This window comes from Microtus oregoni, unplaced genomic scaffold (assembly GCF_018167655.1).
Source record: "Microtus oregoni isolate MIOR12 unplaced genomic scaffold, Mior012 000045F_ref0000178, whole genome shotgun sequence".
Classification (NCBI taxonomy): Eukaryota; Metazoa; Chordata; class Mammalia; order Rodentia; family Cricetidae; genus Microtus; species Microtus oregoni.
Genome location: NW_024543219.1, coordinates 16974418 through 16994929, shown reverse-complemented (window position 1 = coordinate 16994929; position 20512 = coordinate 16974418). Strand labels below are relative to the sequence as shown.

The window sequence follows — 20512 nt, the reverse complement described above, 5'->3', positions numbered from 1 at the left end:
ACAGAACGGGAAAACTGAGATCAGGCATGCAGTCAGCAGTGTGAAGGAAGGCCCAGAGCTCGGTGTTCTGATAAGATGGGAGATGGCAAACTGACTTTGGACAAAGAAACACATTCCTGAAATTTCATGCAGTACAAACAAACATGGAAAAGATAGAGGATGACTGATGTGAACTATAACTGGGAGTGACACACACACACACACACACACACACACACACACACACACAAACTTTTATTTGATGAAACAGTCATCTCAGGACACGTACTATGCATATCCCATGGAGGGAGTTCTGAAGACACCCACTGGCAAAAAGATGACAACAAAAAGTTGTCCCCTAATCCCTCCCCGCAAAGATGGTATGACTAGCTAGTACTTATATCTATGGGTCCCTAGAGTGAAAATGAAACAGCTATAAGCCATGAGAAGAGGGCTAAGGGACTAATGGAGTAAGGGTGTGCCCATGCATTTACTGGCCAGGGAGCTGTCCCCATATCCAAGGGCATGAAAGGATGTGAGAGCCTCATGTCAGGCCAACCTCAGACTCCTCAGCGAGGAGGACCTGGGCCTAATGGCCACGGGCAGCCTCAGAAGGGATCTGTGGTGGAAGAGATACATCGATGAACAAAGGTTAGGAGAGAAGGGATACTCAGAAGGACTGCACTTGAACATAAGACCCAGAACTCTGCAAGTCCTCCCCCTAGAAGCAGCTTTTCCAGCTGAGGGGCCCCTCAGTCTCAGTCAAAGCCATAAGTTCTAGGTTGTGAGCAGGAAATACCTGCTCTGTCACTACTGTGAGACAAAGAGAAAACCCACAAGTTCAGAGGACCTCAGTCTGGGTCCCCACAGCTGTGTCTTCACATTGACTTATTTATTTGTATGTGTATATATGTGCATGTACACCCGTGCATTGACTTATTCATTTGTGTGTATATATGTGCATGTACACCCATGCATGCCATGGTGCATGTGTGTATATATGTGCATGTACACCCGTGCATGCCACGGTGCATGTGTGTATATGTGCATGTACACCCGTGCATGCCACGGTGCATGTGTGTATATATGTGCATGTACACCCATGCAGGCCACGGTGCATGTGTGTATATATGTGCATGTATACCCGTGCAGGCCACGGTGCATGTGTGTATATATGTGCATGTACACCCGTGCAGGCCACGGTGCATGTGTGTATATATGTGCATGTACACCCGTGCAGGCCATGGTGTATGTGTGTATATATGTGCATATACACCCGTGCAGGTCATGCTGCATGTGTGGAGATAAAAGGACAATTTGTGGGGTGGGGGTGGAGCCAGTTCTCTCCTTTCACCACCTAGGTCCAGGAGATAAACTTAGGTCACCAGACCTGGCAGCAAGTGAGCCATCTCACCATCCCATGAAAATCTTGTGAAACGGTTCAAACACTTCTGCCGGGTAATTTCACTTCCCAAACTCACGCCTCCACAAATTTCCCCTTTAACCTTCTAGTTCCTGCATACAGTCAATTCCGCCACTGAACATGCATTAGAGTGTCAGGCAGTTTAGAATTCTAAGTCCCTTGCAGCTAGTCATCTAAAGACCATCCTCATAGGTCAGGCTAAGAAGATGGAACGGAGAATAGGCACCGAAAGGAGAGAGCAGGTCTAGGGTCCATCTGAGGTTCCTCCTCACCCAGTGGCTGACCTTTCCTCTGTCCACATTAACACACATACACACACACACACACACACACACACACACACACACACACTTCACACACACCCAGGAAACTCCCAAATGACCCTATGCATCAGGGTTTCCTGACCTGGAAAAATGTGGAATAGAGAAAAGCAACTCCATTTTTGGGACTTATATACATATGTATGTCAGTATTTTTTTTAATTTTTTTCACTTTATGTATCTGTGCATGGGCAGATTTCTACAGAGAGAGGGCGTCCTGGAGAATGTGACCAACGTGATCTCTACTTCCTCCAACTTTCCAGTGACCTGATTAACTTTTTACACTATGACAAAAGTTTCCTCAGAGCAAAGCTAATTTGTACATCAAGATTATTACGTTTACTTAGTATTAAAATTCATGCTATATATGACATGACACTACAACAGACACTATACTCTCTGCCGTGAATAGCAGACGTCTCAACTGACTGCATGGGACTTTCTTCTTCTTTTTACTTTTTTCATTTCCCTGATTTTCTCTCATGACTATATGATAGGGAACTCCGGGTTCTAGATAGGAGACTACCTTTCATTAGGAAGCTGTTGCTTGGATCACAGGGGCTAAATTCACCTCTAGCTGGACTGTCAGCCCCAGCAGGGCAGGAATCACTCATACCTTTGGGAGCAGGAAGCCGATAGGCTGCATGACTCATGTCACAGGCCCTTTCTACTGAAGACACACTTCATGTGGAGAAGCCAGAGTTAGAGCTGAGCAGAGCCACACCCCCACACTCCCATGGGTGTCGCCCAGAAAGCACCCTAGTCCTGTGGCTGGTGACCTGGGCCAGGGCCTAGCATTACATACATTTGCTCTCCTGGGTTCTCAAGTTAATACGCACTGGGTTCCTTTTCTTACAAGTTCAGATTTTCAAATCAAATATGATCTAATATATTTATTTATTTACTTTTTTTGAGGCAAGGTCTCACTACATAGCCTTGGCTGTCTTGGAACTCACAGAGATCAGCCTGTCTACGTGCATTTCATTTCTCAATAGAAACAAACAAAGAAACAATTTTGAGTAGAGCCAAAGAACCAAGAAATGTAGCAAATTATACCTGGAGCCGAAGATGAAGGGATAAGAATGAATCCCGGTTCTAGCTAGGTCAGGTCAGTCACCGAGTTTGCATACACAGAGCTTACTCAGGTGGTCTGGACACAGTGGACTCTTGGAAAATGGAGCTAACTGGAGACACTCATGCAACTGAGACTTTTATAACTGACGTTTTTACAGTGTGTGTAAATGGGTCTGCAAACAGGAAGCAGCACCCTGCTATCCCTGTCACCGCCAGGCCATCTCAAGCATCATGTTTAGTCACTGCTCAGGGGAGGAGCAAACCCTGCTCCGCCCTTGCCATCTACACCTGACCTGCCCAGTCTCTAACTTGTATTGTTTCGACAGTATGCCTCATGCTCTCTGGACTCCCCATGGCCAGAGCAGACGTGAAGTCCCCTGGCTTGCCCCAGCCACAGGTGCTCATTAACACTTACCTGTCCTTTCTCCGCTCCCCATGGGAAGTGGGGTTGACAGCAATTCTGGGCAATGTGGAGGCTGAGGTCTGAGGCTGGCTACAGGAGGACAGGGTATCGATGTTTAGTGGGGACCGGGGAGGAGTGCTGCATTCAGAATGTGACAATGAACCTGTCATGAGAGAAGAGATGGACGGGATTGGATCTGCAATCTAGATGTGGGCTGTGTGGGTCTCATCCTATGACCTGGGCCTTGATGGTCCCCACAGCAACAGATGAGGTCTAGGCTCAGATGACCCTCATCAACCCACTGAGATGATTAGAGAGGACCCAAGGGAGCAGGCACAAGAGGGAATGCCCAGTACTTACCTCTGTCAGAGCCCATGACAGACCGGGGATATCTTGGTGTTAATGGGATCTTAATCCGCTCTGCCTTGAACTGCAGGGTACTGGAAGACCCTGTCGTTCCAGGAGGAGACAGCGTCAGGCCTCTTTACTGAACAGCCTCTCAGCATTCAATGCAGTAACATAAAAGCCTGTTTGATACCTCTGAGGAAAATTATGTGGGGAACTACAGAGGAGACCGTTGGTGCCTCATGCTAGATGGAACTTAGCAGGCTCAGAATGCACCAGGACAGAAGCACATTGCCTTGCTGCAGGTCAAAATGAAACAGTAACCTAACTGCTGCAGTAGATGCTCCATCTTGTCTCTGAAGCTCTAAAGACTTATTACCCACTCTTGTTACCACACAACACTGACACTCTCCTCAGAGTTACACTTCCCCCAAGTGTGTATCCATACAGGACACCCAGGATGGACTAACTCAGGGTCAGGAAACAAGACTCCAACCAAGATGTCACCGGAAACAAATGCAACCATCATGAAGCTGCAGGCAGAAGGCAGTGGCTCTGAACACATAGGTATGCTAGACAGGCCACAAGATAGCAGCCATTCAGGGGAGGGAGCTGAGCTCAGCCTCTGGAGGGAAAGGAGTCACAAGGGCAGCCCACCCAGAGACCTGTTATCAAAATACAAGCACCAGTGGTAGTTACCAAGACGAGCACTGGAGGGCAGAGAGTTGGAACCCTGGGAGGCTCTCATCTCAGAATAGTCACTGCAGGCCCTGTGACTCAGGTCCAGGCTGAGGCGTCCCTGGTGCTGGACACTGTGAGTAAATCAGAGAGGTGAGGGGCTCTGGAGAAGGACTAAGACCAGACATGACCACAGGGGAAACACAGTAAGCAGCCTGTACTCCCTAAGACAGGATAGCAGACTGACCCCAGTCACTTCTCACAGATGACATCTATTAAGGACTTTTATGCAGTAGAGGGTGCACACAAGGTCAAGAGTGGGATTGGGTAGACGAGGGAAACAAGGCTCTGCCTTGTGGAATGGTGGGGTAGGGGGGGCGGGATGTGCATAGAGAGTCCTGGAGAGAGCAGTGTTATACCTCACTCAGGATGGCACAAGCTGAAGCCAGGGGACAGTACCCAGGGACCGCCCACATCCGGCTAGCTAGGAGTCAGTCCCAACAAGGTGGCTTAGGTTGTGTAATGTTGACATCCCTTCCCTGTTTAAAACACCCCAGGAGTTTCCCAGACAGTCTTTCAGGGTTTGTGTCCTAGTCTGGGCCTCCCTGCTGCCATATGCCCCCCCCCCACACACACACACACAGCTCCCACTATGCTCCCAGACACACAGCCCTCAGCCCTGCAGCCCTCCTTCCTGCTGTCTAATTTCTCTTGGACTGAGGGATTAAGGCCAGGGCCTTGCACAACACTCAGTTTCCTAGACACCCTCTCTCCAACCACAGCCCTGTTGTCACCCTGTTTCTCTGACTCATCACCACACGTTACCACAGTCGTATTCTCATACGTCTGGACTCCTGCACTGAACACAAAGCCCATGAATGGGGTGTTGCCATTCAGGTTTACCACTGTCTGTCCTTGAAACCCAAATAGCCATTGGGACATAGAAGTTGATCATTAAAAATTTTCCAAATGAATAGATAAGGGTAATTCTGATCTGTCCACCCCCCCCCCCAATTTCAGGTTTCTTTTTTAATATATTAAGTGGTATTCTACCTAGTCAGAAAAACTTCTCCATTGAAATCTCAGCACTGGCCCCAGACCTGCCATCACTGTCCTCTGAATATCAGAGTGAGTTCACACAGCATTCTCTACGCCCTCAGCCCTTTCCCAGCTAGTCAAGAGGCTTTTCTGCCCTCAGGCCCCTATGCTGCAGTAACTCTCCAACTAGGAGACTGGAAACTGGTACACAGCAAAGTGTAAGTGCGTTGGCATACCTGGGAGATAGGCCCTGGGGGCCAGCATCGCGGGACACGGGTGGAGAGCCACAGGGTACCACCCTGTGGCTGCGCACGGTGTAGATGGGGTTCCGCAGGATGGAGCTCACAGTGGTGCTGGGAGTCATACTCCGGGGAACAGTGCCTAGAAATGAGCTGGATCAGAACAGTGGTTCCAAAACACCTAGAGAGCCCTGGACTGGAACACACCCTCCCATAAACACCAGGCAGTCTCAGTCTTAGGGATTCTAGGTAGAGACTTTTAGTTACCAATCTGCCATATGGCTTTTACTAGTGGCCTTCCCCAACTGTTAGAAAAAACTGATCCATTGCAACAAGCAAAGATTACATCCAATAGAAATGGTGTCAAGAAATTATGTGTTGAGGAGAATATCCCCTCTTTCCAAAGATTGGACATCCCTGTGAACCCACAATGACCCTGTTTCCAATTCCTATCCCAGCAGCTTACTTACCCACAGATGGCCGGCTGGGGTAGAGTGGGGGGTTGCCATGCCGGCTAGCATGCCCTGGTGAGTACGGGGACCATTCCTGAACCTCTGGGGAGAGTTCTCCGCTGGTTGGAACACAGTCCTGTTCCTGCAGAATCAAAAGCAATAGTGTCTACTAGGGAAAGTTAATACTTAGTATATTTGCAAACTGACTTCAGTCCTATGTACCAGCTCCTCCCATTCAGGCAAAGGAGTGACCTATTCGCATTGCCTCACACCTGGAAGCAAAGGCTCCCCTGTTCAGACCCATCAGATAGCAAGTGCAGAGAAAGAATCTGCTTGTCTGCCTGCCTTCCTTCATTTCCTCTCCTTTCTTTCTCTTTCTTTTTTCTCTTTTCTTTTTTCCCCTGAGACAGAGTCTCTGTGTAGCCTTGTCTGTCCTAGAACTCGCTCAGTAGACCAGGCTGGCCTCAAACTCACAGAGATTCACCTGCCTCTGCCTCCCAAGTGCTGGGCGTGCACCACCACTACCTGGCTTTTTTGTTGTAGTAGTTAGAATCTGCCTTCACAGACTGTGGAAGTGAAAGATGAGAAGACATGCCTGACAGGAAGCACAGTGAGCGGTGTGCACAGTGCCCCAGAAGTTTCAATTTCTTAGCAATCTCCCCTTCTGGAAACTTCAGCACACACAGCTAGCCTGCCCTACAGCCAGCTTCAAGTGTACCACTCATTTTCCCCAACCTTTCTTGGGCAAATCTGTCATTTAGCTTTTTTTTAATAAGCTCAAAACCTTCTATAGTTTTAATTGAGCTATACATTTTCCCCCACTCCCCTTCATTCCTCCTTTCTTCCCTTCTACCTCTCCTCTACAGGCTCTCAATTTACTCAGGAGGACTTATTTTTTCCTCCTTTTTTTTTCCTTTTAAATAAGCTCAAAAACTTCTTTAACAAGCAAACCAAACATTATTTTCAGTAAGTGTTCTTAGTGTCATTTCCCACTCCATGCGCATCCCATGACCCTTTCCCATCTACAGGGGACTGTTGCTCACTGGCACCCCCCCTGCCACCCTATCACTCTTGCAGGTACACACCACCAGCACAGGGCCCCAGCTCTGTGGGAAACTCTTGAGAGGCTATTTTGCAGGCTCCCACCCCACTGCTCCAGTTCCAGGCCAACCTCTACCTCCAGGCACTGAGCAGGGATCACTACTGGAGCAATCTTGGGCCGAAAACTAGGGGCAGACTTTGGCCGGCGCCGCTTCGGTCCTAGCTCGTCCGCTTTCTGGGAGGTGAGGTCCTCATCACAGGACTTCTTGGCAGGCAGGTAGGAGGTTTCTCCATTCCCTTCAGAGTGGTAGCTGGAGGCGATGTGGACCCTTGCCTTGCGTGTGGATGAAGCATGCATGGGTTCCCCGGGGTCCATGCTGGGGGGTGGGGCACTTGGAGGGCTGGTGGAAGGTGAGCTTCCCACCAAAGTGGCTTCTGACTCAGAACTGGTGTCCAGCCTGTGTTGAAACTTGATAGAGTCACTTCTCCTGGGGGGCTTTGGGGGTGTCAGAGACCCTACCCTATTGGAGGGCTGGGGGGAGTGAGCAAGCCCAGGGACTGGAAGCAGGTAGTCTATTTTGGGGGGTGTCTGTGGGCGCTTGAAAGTATTTGGGTCAAAGATGGACTTCCTTTGCTTGGGTTTCTTGTAGACAGAGAGCTTCTCAGGTACTGACGTGGAACTAAGCACAGCCTTGGGCCAGGTCCCACCACTGCTGGAGCCGTCCGGATCTACCTTGTCCAGGGGAGCCTCTACTATCCCACAGGGGCCCACCCCAGTCTCGAAAGACAGCAGAGGCTGCTGGCTCTGCACGCCCACCAGCCCATAGCCACGTTCAGCAGAGGCATCGGAACGGAATGAGTTCAGACTACGCTCCGAGGTGCTAGGGCAGGCCTGGGGAGAGGCTGGAGAGGAGGCTCTAGGGAATGGCTTGTGCAGGAAAGAACTGCTGCCTCCAGGGGGACCCAGCTCCTTCCTGTCCTCCAGTTGATCTGCGTAGAAGATATCTGTCTGTGTGGAGTTATTGTGCTGTAACAAGTTCCGTTTGTTATGTGCCTGGACCTCTGGGCCGTGTGCTCGACAACTCAGCATCTTATCTGAGTCCTTGATATTTTCAAAGATGTTCTGGCCACTCCACGAGGAGCTCTGGGGAAACACCTGAGCCAGGGATGAAGAGAGGTGAGAAAAAAAGTGAGATGTCATCACTTACCACTGTCACTGGAAACCATCCCCAGACAGGAGTGATGGACAGACAGACAGACACACAGAAGGCAAACACAGATTCATGTACATATTACTATCTAACGGTGAAGTTTTCTCATGGGCCTGGCTACGTAGAAATTATAAGAGCAAGAAAATTCTGTCGACTTTGAGCAAGATATGCAGCCACGTGCACACTGTGTAAGAATCACTGAGCATCAAAGTAAATTATTCATGGTAACTCAGGCAACAGGAAACTAGCCAGGGCTAAGAGGTGAGCTCACACACCACAAAAAGTCACAGGAAAGAACTGTGCACGAGTGAGCAAGTCTACGTGATAGGGTGCTACAGTTACATGATGTCTCGAAAAGACAGATGCCTGGAGACAGGAAAAGGATCAGTGGTTCTTGTAGGCTTGAGAAGTGGCAAAGACAAAGAAGGACACAAGAGACTTTTAGGGCAGTGACACTACCTGTAGAGTATGATGAGCACGTATGCGTCTGTCCATACTCACAGGATCACAGTATCAACAGTGACCCCCATTAAGCCATGCAGCAGTGATGGCTCATCATTTGTATCAAATGCATCACACAAATGTAAGGTAGCAATACCAGGGGAAACCTAGGCTGGAGCGCTCACGTGAGGGGACACATGAGAACAATCTGCCAGTTCAGATGGTCTGTAGACCTAAAACAGTCCCCCAACATCAATTAATTTTAAGAAATAACTTAGCATCTCTTAGTGAACTAGCTGGGCCCATTTACCTACATTTCTATTACTAACCTTTCCAACTATGTAGAAAAGTTGATTTTAAAAAAAGTATAATGAGTACCTATAAACCCACTCTCACCAGATTCAACGATTTTACCAGATACTCTTTATCATCTTTGTCTATGCTGACATTGATAAACACTGGAAAGTCGCATATATTTTGGTATTTCCCAGGCTAAGAACTTTCAAGTTTACCATCAAATATGGCTATTCTCTTCAAAACTCCAAGTCCACTGCCAGGCCTAAGGAAGCTAACCATCGCTAGGGCCACCAGATTGCCCAGAGACTGAAATGTACCCAACTATTCTCAATAGTACTGTTTTCAATCTACATCCTCTCAGGCTTCCTACACCCTGCATTTTAAAATCAATATATTTTCCCCAACAATCCTGGTGCCCTTTAGAAACAGCTCAGGTGCATGGAGCTGAGGCACTTCTCACCCTCCCAACAGTGGCAGAGGTGCCCAGTGCCCACCTTCAGGAGGGAGAGGGTCAAGGAGTCTTGACAGTTTCGCAGCAGAGATTCACATTCATTCAGAGATTTATTGTCCAGTGCAATACCATTGATCTAGGACCAAAGAGAGAACTGGTCAGGCCTATCAATGGGGTGGCCTCAGGCTCCCAGGCTGCCAGGCCAGGGGCTGGGCCCATCTGCCAATCCTGGGACTATTTACATAAGGAGCCAAACTCAGGGGTTAGCAAAGGAAAGAAAGGTGCTAATCAGCACGCCTGGAGTCACTTAAGAAGCAGGGCCTTCTGAAGCAAGGGGAACACAATCATAACATCATGCTGGATGGGACCAGAACACGGGGGACCGCAGGGAGACATTCTACTGTGTGATAGTAGCCCACTCCTTCATTTGTGAGTAGCCAGGAAATACATATGCCTCACGGAGGTGGGTGGCTAATGGAAAGGAGACCATGGCTATGAGAAGCCTTTGTGACATAGAAAGTACCACATAGAATGAAGCACTGCCATTGTCAAAGAGAATCAACACCCTCTCCTGGAATCTGTCCTCACCCCTCACCAACACGGTCAAAGCTTCTCAAAAAGGTCATTTAGAACAGTGAATGTCCACACTGTGGTGTACCTGAGCTATAGGGAAACACTTGGGAGGCTCTCACAGGATCATGTTGGGTGAATAAAGCCTTGATGGAGTCACATATTACATAATGTCATTCATATAAGTACAGCTTAACTGCCAGGTAAGAGACTGTATGTGTAGGGTGTGCAGAGGAGACAGAAGGAAAACAGGCATGATGAAGAAATGGTTCTACATGTGACTACAATGTTTATACAAAACTACCTGTGATCACACCACCCAGAACTATGCATATACACCACACCAGTGTCACCATGGTGGCTTTAATACGGGGAATAGAGGATAAATGGTACATAAGGCCTCCCTGTACTCTCTTTATAAAAACTTCTTTTGATTCTATAATTATTTCAAAGTCAAAAGCTTGAAAATGGGGTAACTGGGGAGAGCACTCACTTGGTTAAGTGCTTGCTGTGCACCTTGAGTTTGATGCTCAGAAGCCAGGTAAAAAGCTTGGTATGGTGACACGGGTGCTAGGGAGACAGATACAGGTAGGTCTCTGGGATTCACTGGCAACAACCCAGCCTATTTGGAAAAGCTTGGCCAATGAGAGACCCTATCTCAAAAAACAAGGTGAATGGGGATGAAAGGCTCAGGAAGAATTAGGAAGAGATTGGGAAGATGTGAGTTAATCAATAACTATTATGGGAACCCGTTATTCTGTAAGCTAATTTATATATGTGAGTTTGAACAGAGGTACCTTGTATGGGTGGACAACATGACGAGTGGTCTACAGTAGCACGAACATTAGGGGGTAACCAAATGCTTTCAGACTAAATTTGAAGTCTGCTCCAAAGGAGGGAATTTATGATTTCTATTATAAACCTGGTCAAAGCTCATGGCTTTGGAGTCTGTTGTTTTGCTAAATGGCCACATTGTCAAACTATATTCTAAATACTTATGTTTATATCTATAGATTTGTGATGCTTCCAACATCAGCCAGAGAAGCTTCTTGCTGTAGTGGCCATTGGTTAATGTACTGACTCATAAGTAACCAAAGTGTAGAGAGTAAGTGACTGTTGAGTGTTCAGTCCTAAGCTGAACATCTGTACCAACCACCCAAGGCTCAGAGAACATTGAAAAGAGGGGACAGAAAGAACTTAAGATGGGAGAGGGTCTGTGTAGTGCTGTCTTCTGAACATGGATCATGGCAATTGCCATAAACTGTTGGGAGTTGGCAGAAGCATCAGGAGGGAATCAAGATACATTGTATACATGTGTGAAATTGTCAAAAAATAAATGAAAGACTTTTTAAAGTCTCATACAATACATAGCCATATTAAAATGCTCACTTGTGCCAAGACAATGCTACATTATTATACCACAGTTCAGTGTGACATCACAATGTAACACTGGGCCAACAAATTCCTACAAGGTATCCCTCACATCACCCTGTTTTTAAATAATTTTACTTTCTACTGTGCTTCCAGTGGTTCTCAGTGTTGTCACAGGTTCACTGTAACACTGTTTTAAAGTGGCATCACAATGCTCCATGCTGCTGTCACAATTCTGTATATGACATTACAGCTCTGCTGTGATATCAGAATGACCCACCCTGATATCACAATGCTCTACTGTGTTTTCACAGTAGTCTACTATTCTACCAAATGCTGTATAACACTGCTCAGTGGTGCTATCATAATGGTACACTGTCATATCACAATGATCAATTATATCAAGACATGAAAATTTTATGACATTACAATGCTCCACTGTGACATCACAATGTTCCATTGTGCCCTCACAATCCTACATATGATATCATTAAAAAAAAAAAGATGATTCTTAACGAGCAACTCTCAAGGTGGTGACCTCTGGTCCTGGTCTCCACATGCACTGGAACACATCCACATCTGCACATACAGGCAGCCATATGAACACACACACACTACCACCTCCATACACAAAGGCTAAAAAAAGTATCTATAGGATGTAATTATGTCAGCAAGGGCAACTAATGTGTTTTCCTTATACTTCGTCTCCATTTTTAAGACATTTCCATGTGACCACGCTGTTTGGAAGCACTGGCTCTCAAGTCTGAAGAACAAGGATACTCAGTGATGAGCCTTTCCTCAGGTACTTGTGAGGCTGACATGACTCATGACTCTTGTGGACACACAAGGGCACAGCAGCATAGGTAGTCATTTGATGCCTATGCACTCTGACCCAGGAAAGCCCACCCAGGGATTTGCTCCACAGCGCTCTCAAGAAGACCCCAGGAGAGGGTCACTGGTAGCCACTGAGCACTGCTTATAAAAGCACACAGGAATGGCTAGCAGCATTAGTCAATGCCCCTGAGCGCCCATATAGGGGAGGAAGGTGTGCTCAGGGTAGAGAGCTTACCTAGCACACATGACTCTCTATACCCTGGTCCCATCCCCAACATCATTGATTGATTGATTATATTAATTTATAAAGAACCACAGGGCAGATCCAAGGACATGAATCTCAGTCAGACAAAAATCCAAGATGAACAAATGAGGATGTTATGGTTCCAAATGAGCTAGAAGAGATAGACATGCTTGAAACATTTCTGGAAGTAAACGCAGTAAACTGTTAATCACAGTTCTGGCAGAATGGGAACCACAGACGGATCCAGACCCAGACAACGTGCTATCACTACCGCCTTTTGTACGACTGGAATTTCACACACATGCCATGGAAAGGCACATGCATTTTCCAGCTCAGTGGGTTGATCTGAAGACTGACACAACAAACCCTGCTACTCAGCTAACACCCACACTTCTTGTTGAGTTCCGAAGCGGCTGTACTACAGATGAAGTTCACAGCAGATGGTGATGACAACTCATATGTCGATCAGAAGGAGACAGTTTTAAGTATGCATCACCAAGCAACCCAGCTTCATGAGGTGGTACTGTGAGTGAAGATGACTTGGAAAGCCACCTATGATATAGAATGCAAACTGCAGATTGCACTGCTGTGTTTAAACACAAATGCCAGAACCCTACATATAGAGAGACTTACATGAGCATGTGAGGTCGGGACTGCAGGCACCTTCCATGTGGGGGCAGACCTCTATCAGTGGACTCAAGGGAGAAGGGGAACTACTACACTTTGTTCTCTATGTGTTTTGTTGTTTTTTGCTTTTTAATCACTTGACCATTTTACATTACATTACACTTGACCATTTCCCCAATGTTGATAATGGGGAAAAAATTAAAAGAATAGGTATACTGATCAGTTAAAAAAAAAAAAATGACTCTGAGGCAGGAGGATTGCTTAATCTCTCAAAATACACATATGTGATTAGAAAAACAAATCACATAGATATTCTTTCTTGGAAAACTGTCCGTTGTAGACATTCTCACACTGAGGGATGAGTAAGAGAAACTCCGCTGTTATCAGTGTATGGGAGCAACAGAGTGAGTCTGACCTCCATCCTAGACTGTTCTTCCTGTCTACAGTACCCATAGGAGAAAGCTTTTTGGGTTTTTTGCTTTTCTGAATGATCACACGGCGCAATGTCTATGTTTAGCGGACAGTTCGCCCTGTTCTGGAGACTCACCGCGACAATCCTGTCTCCCACGGCGAGAGACCCCTCTTTGGCAGCTGGGCTTCCAGGTACCACAGCAGCAGCATACACTCCATTTTCCAAACTGATGCCACTGTCTGTGAGCCAGAGGAGGACACTGGGTGACCTGGCCTGGCTGTCCCATCCCAGTTCTGCTGACTAAGTTTGTAAAAGGGACTACTCCCCACTCTGTAACACTCCCACCAGAGGGCTCATCACATCCTGTCTGGTGAGTCGGATACTGGGGACTCCTAGGACCTCCCACCAGGAGAGCACTTGGGCTGCATTAGGACACTAACAACATGCACCCCCAGGGAAACGATGATCCGGTAGGCCTACTACCTTTCTGTCCGCTAAGGTTGATGTGCAGGGGGGTAACGACCTTTCCACCCAGGGACTTCCTCCGCCTCACGACCATGTTGATGGCTCCATCTCCATTGAGGAGCGCCTTGATGGCCTGCTTCTTGTCCTTGTTGATGAGGTCCACGTCGTTGATTCTCAGCAGCCAGTCGTTGACCCTGATGGGAAACAAGGCCAGGCAGGCACCTGCTCAGACCCTAAGACCTGTAGCTGCCCCTCACTACATGCCTATTTACAGGCTCAGATGCCAGTGAGCGAGCAAGTTCCCTGCATCCACACTTACGTACGTTTCTGCCTATAAAGTTGTGAAACTCACAGGTGCTGGTGTTAAACATGTGGCTTCAAATCCTGACTCTGCTACTTACTAGCTGTAGAACTTAGCCCGGCTGTCTTAGTCTCCTTATCTGTAAGGTGAGGTAATATTTGTACCTGCCTCAAAGAATTACAGAGAAGAATGATTAAAGGGTACACTGTGCTTACACCAGCATTGGCATAGTTAGGGTGGTGTACCACTCCGTCGGGCTCGCTATTACATGGGGTGAGCAGACAGGCCACATCCTACTCTCATCACTGTTTGAACCCATGCTACTCAGAGAAGTAAGACGCAGCCCCTGGTACCTGGAGAAAAGCCAGACTCAGAGGGATCCAAGAGGCAGTTTCCTTTAAGATCACCCCAGCTGAGCCCAGGGCTTTGACAGCTCTGTGAGTTCTCGGCTACTAGGACATGTTCACTTTGTTGCCACCTGTCTTCCTTGGGGTGCTCTAGGTTGGGTGGCAGGGTCCCTATTCCCCTCAGGGGCTGAACCCTCTCAGTTCTTACCTTAAGCGACCATCAGCAATACTTCCTTTGTCCACTTTGGTAACAAATATGCCACAGTCCCCAGGGAAACAAGGCTCATTCACACCTTCTGCCATGTCAAACCCAAGCGCTTTCAAGTCTATATCCTCCTGTGAAAACAGCACCAGCAGATCTTCACCAAACAGGGAGGAGAAATACCCAAGTCAGGCACTCAGTCCTGAGGAGGCAGCCCTGTTAGTGTTGGTCCTGGTCCTCTACTGGGGCCTTTGCCTTTCATGGGATTTGCCAGCACCACCATGAGACACAAGAGTGATATAACCCAGCTTGGGTGTTTTGCTGGCAAGTTTTATGTGAACTTGACATAGGTTAGAACCATTTGAGAAATGGGAACCTCAACTGAGAAAATGTCTCCCTAAGAGCAGACCACAGGCAAGACTGTAGGGCATTTTCTTTATTAGTGATTGATGTAGGAAGGCCCATCCCATTGTGGGCGGGGCTATCCTGGTTACATAAGCAGCATCCCTCCTCTGCATCAGTTCCTATCTCTAGTTCTTGCCCTGTCTGAGTCCCTGTTCTTTCCATGATGAACAAAGGTACGGAAGCATAAGCCAAATAATTTCTCTATTTCCCAAGTGGCTTTGGCCATAATGTTTCTTCATGGCAAGAGTAACCTCAACCTAGGACAGATGGCAACAGGGGAAAAGATGCATTCTGCCCTGGGGGAGGTAGCCATGAAACAATACCCAACAGAACCATCCTCCACTTGTTCAGTCATGGCACCCAGTGACTAGCACAGCCACCTGAGGCAGCTCACCGTCTCTCTCTCAAACTCCACAACTTCTGTCTCCCACTCCATGGAATCCGTGTCAATGGCTGAGTCGTGGGAACTGTGGGCCATCAGCTGCCGGAACCGGGCCTCCTTCTCTAGCTGGCATTCCATCTGCTCCCTGAGAACAACAAGAGCTGTGGCAGTGGCCTTTTGAGGGGAAAACATCTCATGACTCAGCACCAAACTAAGGCAGCCGCTCCAGAAAACAAAGTGGAGCTTCTTCGCCCTGACACTCAGCTTCCTGATAAGCTAGGTAAAGCTTCCTGGAATTATCACTGGGTTTCCTTAGTAGCATTTTTTGAACCTGAAATTCTCCCAAAGTGGATTTCCATACTGTTTTTTGAACACAGAAATCCTCCCAGAATGTATCTAGCAGGATAAAGCAATTCAGGTCAAATGCCAGCAAGGGGCTTAAAAATGTAGCACAATGGTGGAGTGTTTACCTAGCACACAGGGCTCAAGACAGGGTTTCTCTGCAGCTATGGAGCCTGTCCTGGAACTAGCTCTTGTAGACCAGGCTGGCCTTGAACTCATAGAGATCAACCTGCCTCTACCCTCCAAGTGCTGGGATTCACCATGGCCCAGATGGTTAGTGTTTCTTTAAAAAAAAAAAAAAAAAAAAAAAAACCTTTTCCAGATTTTTATTTATTATGTATACAGTGTTCTATCTGCATGTATGCCTAACTCGCCAGAAGAGGGCACCAGATCTCAGTACAGATGGTTGTGAGCCACCATGTGGTTGCTGGGAATTGAACTCAGGACCTCAGTGCTCTTAACCTCTGAGCCATCTCTCCAGCACTGGTTAGTGTTTCTTAAAAACAAATTATGGGTAGGAGATATGTGCGGGTGTCCACAGCAGCCAAAAGCACTGGGTCCCTGGAACTGGAGTCACAGGAGATGGTGAACTGAGTGCTGCGAGCCAAATCAGGTCCTCTGTAAAAGCAGTGCATTCTCTTAATGGCTGAAGCATCTCTCCAGGCATGGTGTTAGTCTCGACTGTCAACTTGACTGAACTGAGGAATGTCTTGACTAGTAACAACTGTGGATGTGCCTCTGAGGGTGTCTCTAGAGCAGTGGTTCTCAGACTTTATTTAACACAGTTACTCGGGTTTTGGTGACCTCCAATTACAAAATTATTTTTGTTGCTATTTCATAACATAATTTTGCTACTGCTATGAATCGTCACATAAATATCTGATATGCAAGGTATCTGAAATCATCCCCAAAAGGGATCATGACCCACAATTTGAGAACTGCTGCTCCAGAGACAATAAGACAATGAGAGCTCTGACTTAATCTACAGGCTAAATCTTTTTTCGTTTCCTGATATGATAGCATTATTGGGAGGTGGTGAGAAGTAGAAAGTGGGACTCTAGAAGAAGTAGGTCACTCGGAATATGTCCTCAGGGTCAATCCATACCATGTCCCCGCTCCTCTTGAAGTCCCTTTTCTGTTTCTGGGACTCCAGTAAGTGAACAGCTGTCCTCCACCACATGTCCCCTTCACAACCTTATCCTGCCCAAAAAATAGGAGCAGGCAACCATGGACTAACATCACCAAAACCATGAACCCAAATAAATTCCTCGTCTGTTGGGTTATTTGTGGCAGGTATGATGTCACACACACAAGAAAGGAACCTTTTAAGAACATTCACACAAATGCAGGAGGAAGAGAGTTAGGCACCTAATGTCATCTTGGAAATGAAATACAAAGTGAGAGATGGTAACACAGCTCAGTGGACAGACATGGATGTAGTGCAAGCCTGATGACCCAAGTCAGAGCCCTGGAACCAAATTAAAAAGCTTGATATGGTGGCGTGCATCTGTAATCTAGGCACTCCTACAGGGAGACGGGAAGGAGAGAAGAAAAGTCACCCAGACGCTTACAAGCCAGCCAGTCTTAGAGTGGACAGCATGCAGAAATAAGAGAAACGTGTCTCAGCAAGAAGGTGAGAGAGAACTGACTCCTCTCTCTCTCCCTCCCCTCCTCTTCTCTTCTCTCTCTCTCTCTCTCTCTCTCTCTCTCTCTCTCTCTCTCTCTCACACACACACACACACACACACACACACACAGAGATAAAGGTTTTAAAAATTATGTGAGGAGTCATCCAACTTAAAATTTTTAAAGCATCTGCAATGGAGCCTACGTGGTGACACTTGGATCAAAGTTATGGAATGAGTGCCCCAGAAATACCATCAAATGATGCAAAGGTACAAAAGTAATTCAATAGGAAAGACTTGAGCAGGTCAGCATCCATAGCTTATAAAGAAGAGGGATGGGGGTGGAGAGATGGCTCAGGGTTAAAAGCACTGGCTGCTCTTACAGAGGACCTAAGTTCAATTGTTCAGTTCCCGCACCCACATGCAGCTCACAACCAGCCGACTCCAGTTCCTAGGAACTGGACACCCTCTTCCGGCAGCTGCTGCATCGTACTCATACAGATACACACATACACATAAATAAGTAATAAAGTAAATCTTAAACAAAAACTTCCCTTCAACTAAACCTCTCATCTTTTTTAATTAACTCAAAATATATTGATGTATATCAATATATATGTGTATATATACACACACACACACATATATATATATAGTTGAAATACTGAATAAACAAACAGAACCCAGTGCTTTGTATGTCTTCTGGCTCAAGCAATATGCAAAACCTACTTCCAAACCATACTCTGGAGCTTCCAGAGTTTTCCTTAAAATGAATCTTTCTTTCTTTTTGATTTCAGTGCTAAACGAAATGAGAGTCTTACATATGCCATGTTCTACCAATAAGCTGTATTCCCACCTGATGGGATCCTGTACCTGATTCCACCCCTTGTTCCTGTCTCTGGAGCTCTGAACTATTCCTTAGAGTACCCAGCTCTGCTGTAGGTTATTAAATAATGAAGCCACTGATCTTGACAGATCTCAAATGGGAGGAAGGGAAGCTGCCACTCCCTCCTGAAAGGACTCACTCACTGTGTGAGGCTTGGCCGCCTGCACATGCACACGTGAATTTGCCTGCTGTCCTCTCATTACACCGGCTCTGCAGCTACCACATGGTGAGCTGAGCCGCTGCCTCCCAGGCAGCATCTGAGTGCAGACTCTAAGTTATTGGAGTTTCTATTTTAAACTGTACTTTATAGTTCCTATTCATATCTAAGTGCTACCAAGTGTCCAAATGACCCTCTTGGAGGGTGCTATGACTCAAAGGCAGGTGCCCAACACCCCACACAGTCTTCTAGATGGGCATCTACAGAACCCAGGTAGAACAGACTACCAAGCTACAGTTGTAATTCTCTGGAAAACTGACTGCTGTTACTCCGTTCACTTAAGTATGTGTTACTCTGGGGTGGGGGTGGGGGCAGGCTGACTTTCTCTTCCTGTGCACTTTTAGTCCAGTTTCTACAGCAGTGTGGTCTGTCTAATTGGTGTTATTTGCTTTGTGCCTGTAAGGAATCAAAGCAGATACTCAATACACTTTGTGTTGAGTGAATAAGGAAATGAATGGACTGCAAATGATGTTGGCATGTTTGTCTCCAAAAGGACTGCATGGGAACAGGACATTCCATGCCATGTGCCTTGCATGGGGTACTTGTCATCCTTCCATGAGCTATCAAGGGACCGGTGCCATCTTCTGAGAACTGTCAGCATTCAAACCCATTCTATAGACTGCACAGGGAGGCGGAGTGAAGGAAAACAGAGACGCGTCCCTCCTCAGTGCACTCAAGACTGCCTTACCCAAAAGGCAGAGGGACAGCCTACGCACAAGCCCATTCCACACTGGTAACACCCAAGCCTACTTGAGCTCCTTAAGTTCACGGCTGACATCATTCTTCTGCTTCCGGGTGTCGTCCAGGCTACGGAGGGCTTCAGCCAGCTCACTCACAGCCCGATCCCGCTCCCGCCTCAGATTGTCACACAGAGTCCTGGGAAAGAAAGGAGAAGCCATGGTTACTGGAAATGGCAAAAATGCAGGAAGGGCACATAGTCTGTACCACACCACCTATCAGCCCCTATTCCTCAGGTTCAGCCTCATCAAACACCCAGACCAGCCCACCATGTAACCAAGGACACCAGTTAGACCTCAACGCCATTCATGTCCCTGGGGCAGAAGGCCCGTGTTCCACACACTCACCCTTCCAGCATGAGTTTTGTGGCAGTGGAGCTCCCCCTGGTGGGCTTTTGTGCTCCAACACCCACGAGTTCCTTAACAGACCATATGCAGGGCTTTCTAGCCATGCCACTACCAGGCTGAGGGCCCTGAGCCAGTACTCAGTCCTCTGTCTATGTAATTCTGTTTAGGTGCAATGTGGAAGCCCAATGGAACTCCAAAAAAGAAACCCAAATTTCCTCCACCTAGAAGGATACACAAGCTCACAGCAGAAGAGCCTATGCTTGGCCATCTCCAAAATAATGCGCCCTCCAGCTGGTCCCCATGCCTGCACAGCCTGAAACCTCCACCTCCTTGACCACAGCCAGCTCGGGATCCCACTCTGGAAGAACAAGATCCCACTCCTGGAGATCAAGCCACAGCAAGAGAACACAGGAAGCACCCTAGAGGCCTCAGCTCTTGCCACACCGCACACCAAGCACCCATCATCCACCTTCTGTTCCTGATCCTCCCTGCTAGGGCACAGGTCTGACCCTTTCATAGCCTAGGGGTGGGGGGTTCCAGAATCCCTCAATGACCAACTCATTGTACCACCCCCAGCATCCCTGGTTCTGCCCCAGCTCAGGATCTTGCCTACACTCCTCAGCTTCCAGTCAAGACCATCAGAACCCAAACTCAAGGACACTGTCACTCTCCTCCTTGGCGATTTTCCAGACCAGGACCTGGCCACATCCAGAGGACAAACGTGTGCCTCCTCCACCTACAATGCCACATATGCGCCCCTTCCATCCACAATGTCCATACTTCCTCTCCTGCTGAGGAAGCTGCA

The 20512-nt window shown here is 47.4% G+C and overlaps 1 protein-coding gene across 3 annotated transcripts in view; it reads right to left on the bottom strand.

Moving 5' to 3' along the window:
* Nucleotides 1-20512, bottom strand: part of Dlg5 (discs large MAGUK scaffold protein 5) — a 105583-nt gene that overhangs the window by 19365 nt on the left and 65706 nt on the right. For 2 of the 3 annotated variants that reach the window (XM_041634040.1, XM_041634041.1), the window contains 12 exons: nt 19373-19498; nt 15565-15697; nt 14772-14899; nt 13934-14109; nt 13586-13689; nt 9436-9528; nt 7129-8148; nt 5970-6093; nt 5497-5641; nt 4244-4356; nt 3560-3649; nt 3212-3362 (listed from right to left, as the gene is read on the bottom strand). In XM_041634040.1, the coding sequence (XP_041489974.1) occupies nt 3212-3362; nt 3560-3649; nt 4244-4356; nt 5497-5641; nt 5970-6093; nt 7129-8148; nt 9436-9528; nt 13586-13689; nt 13934-14109; nt 14772-14899; nt 15565-15697; nt 19373-19498 (2403 nt within the window). The remainder of the gene's footprint in view (nt 1-3211; nt 3363-3559; nt 3650-4243; nt 4357-5496; nt 5642-5969; nt 6094-7128; nt 8149-9435; nt 9529-13585; nt 13690-13933; nt 14110-14771; nt 14900-15564; nt 15698-19372; nt 19499-20512) is intronic. The other variant, XM_041634042.1, reaches the window with a different exon arrangement.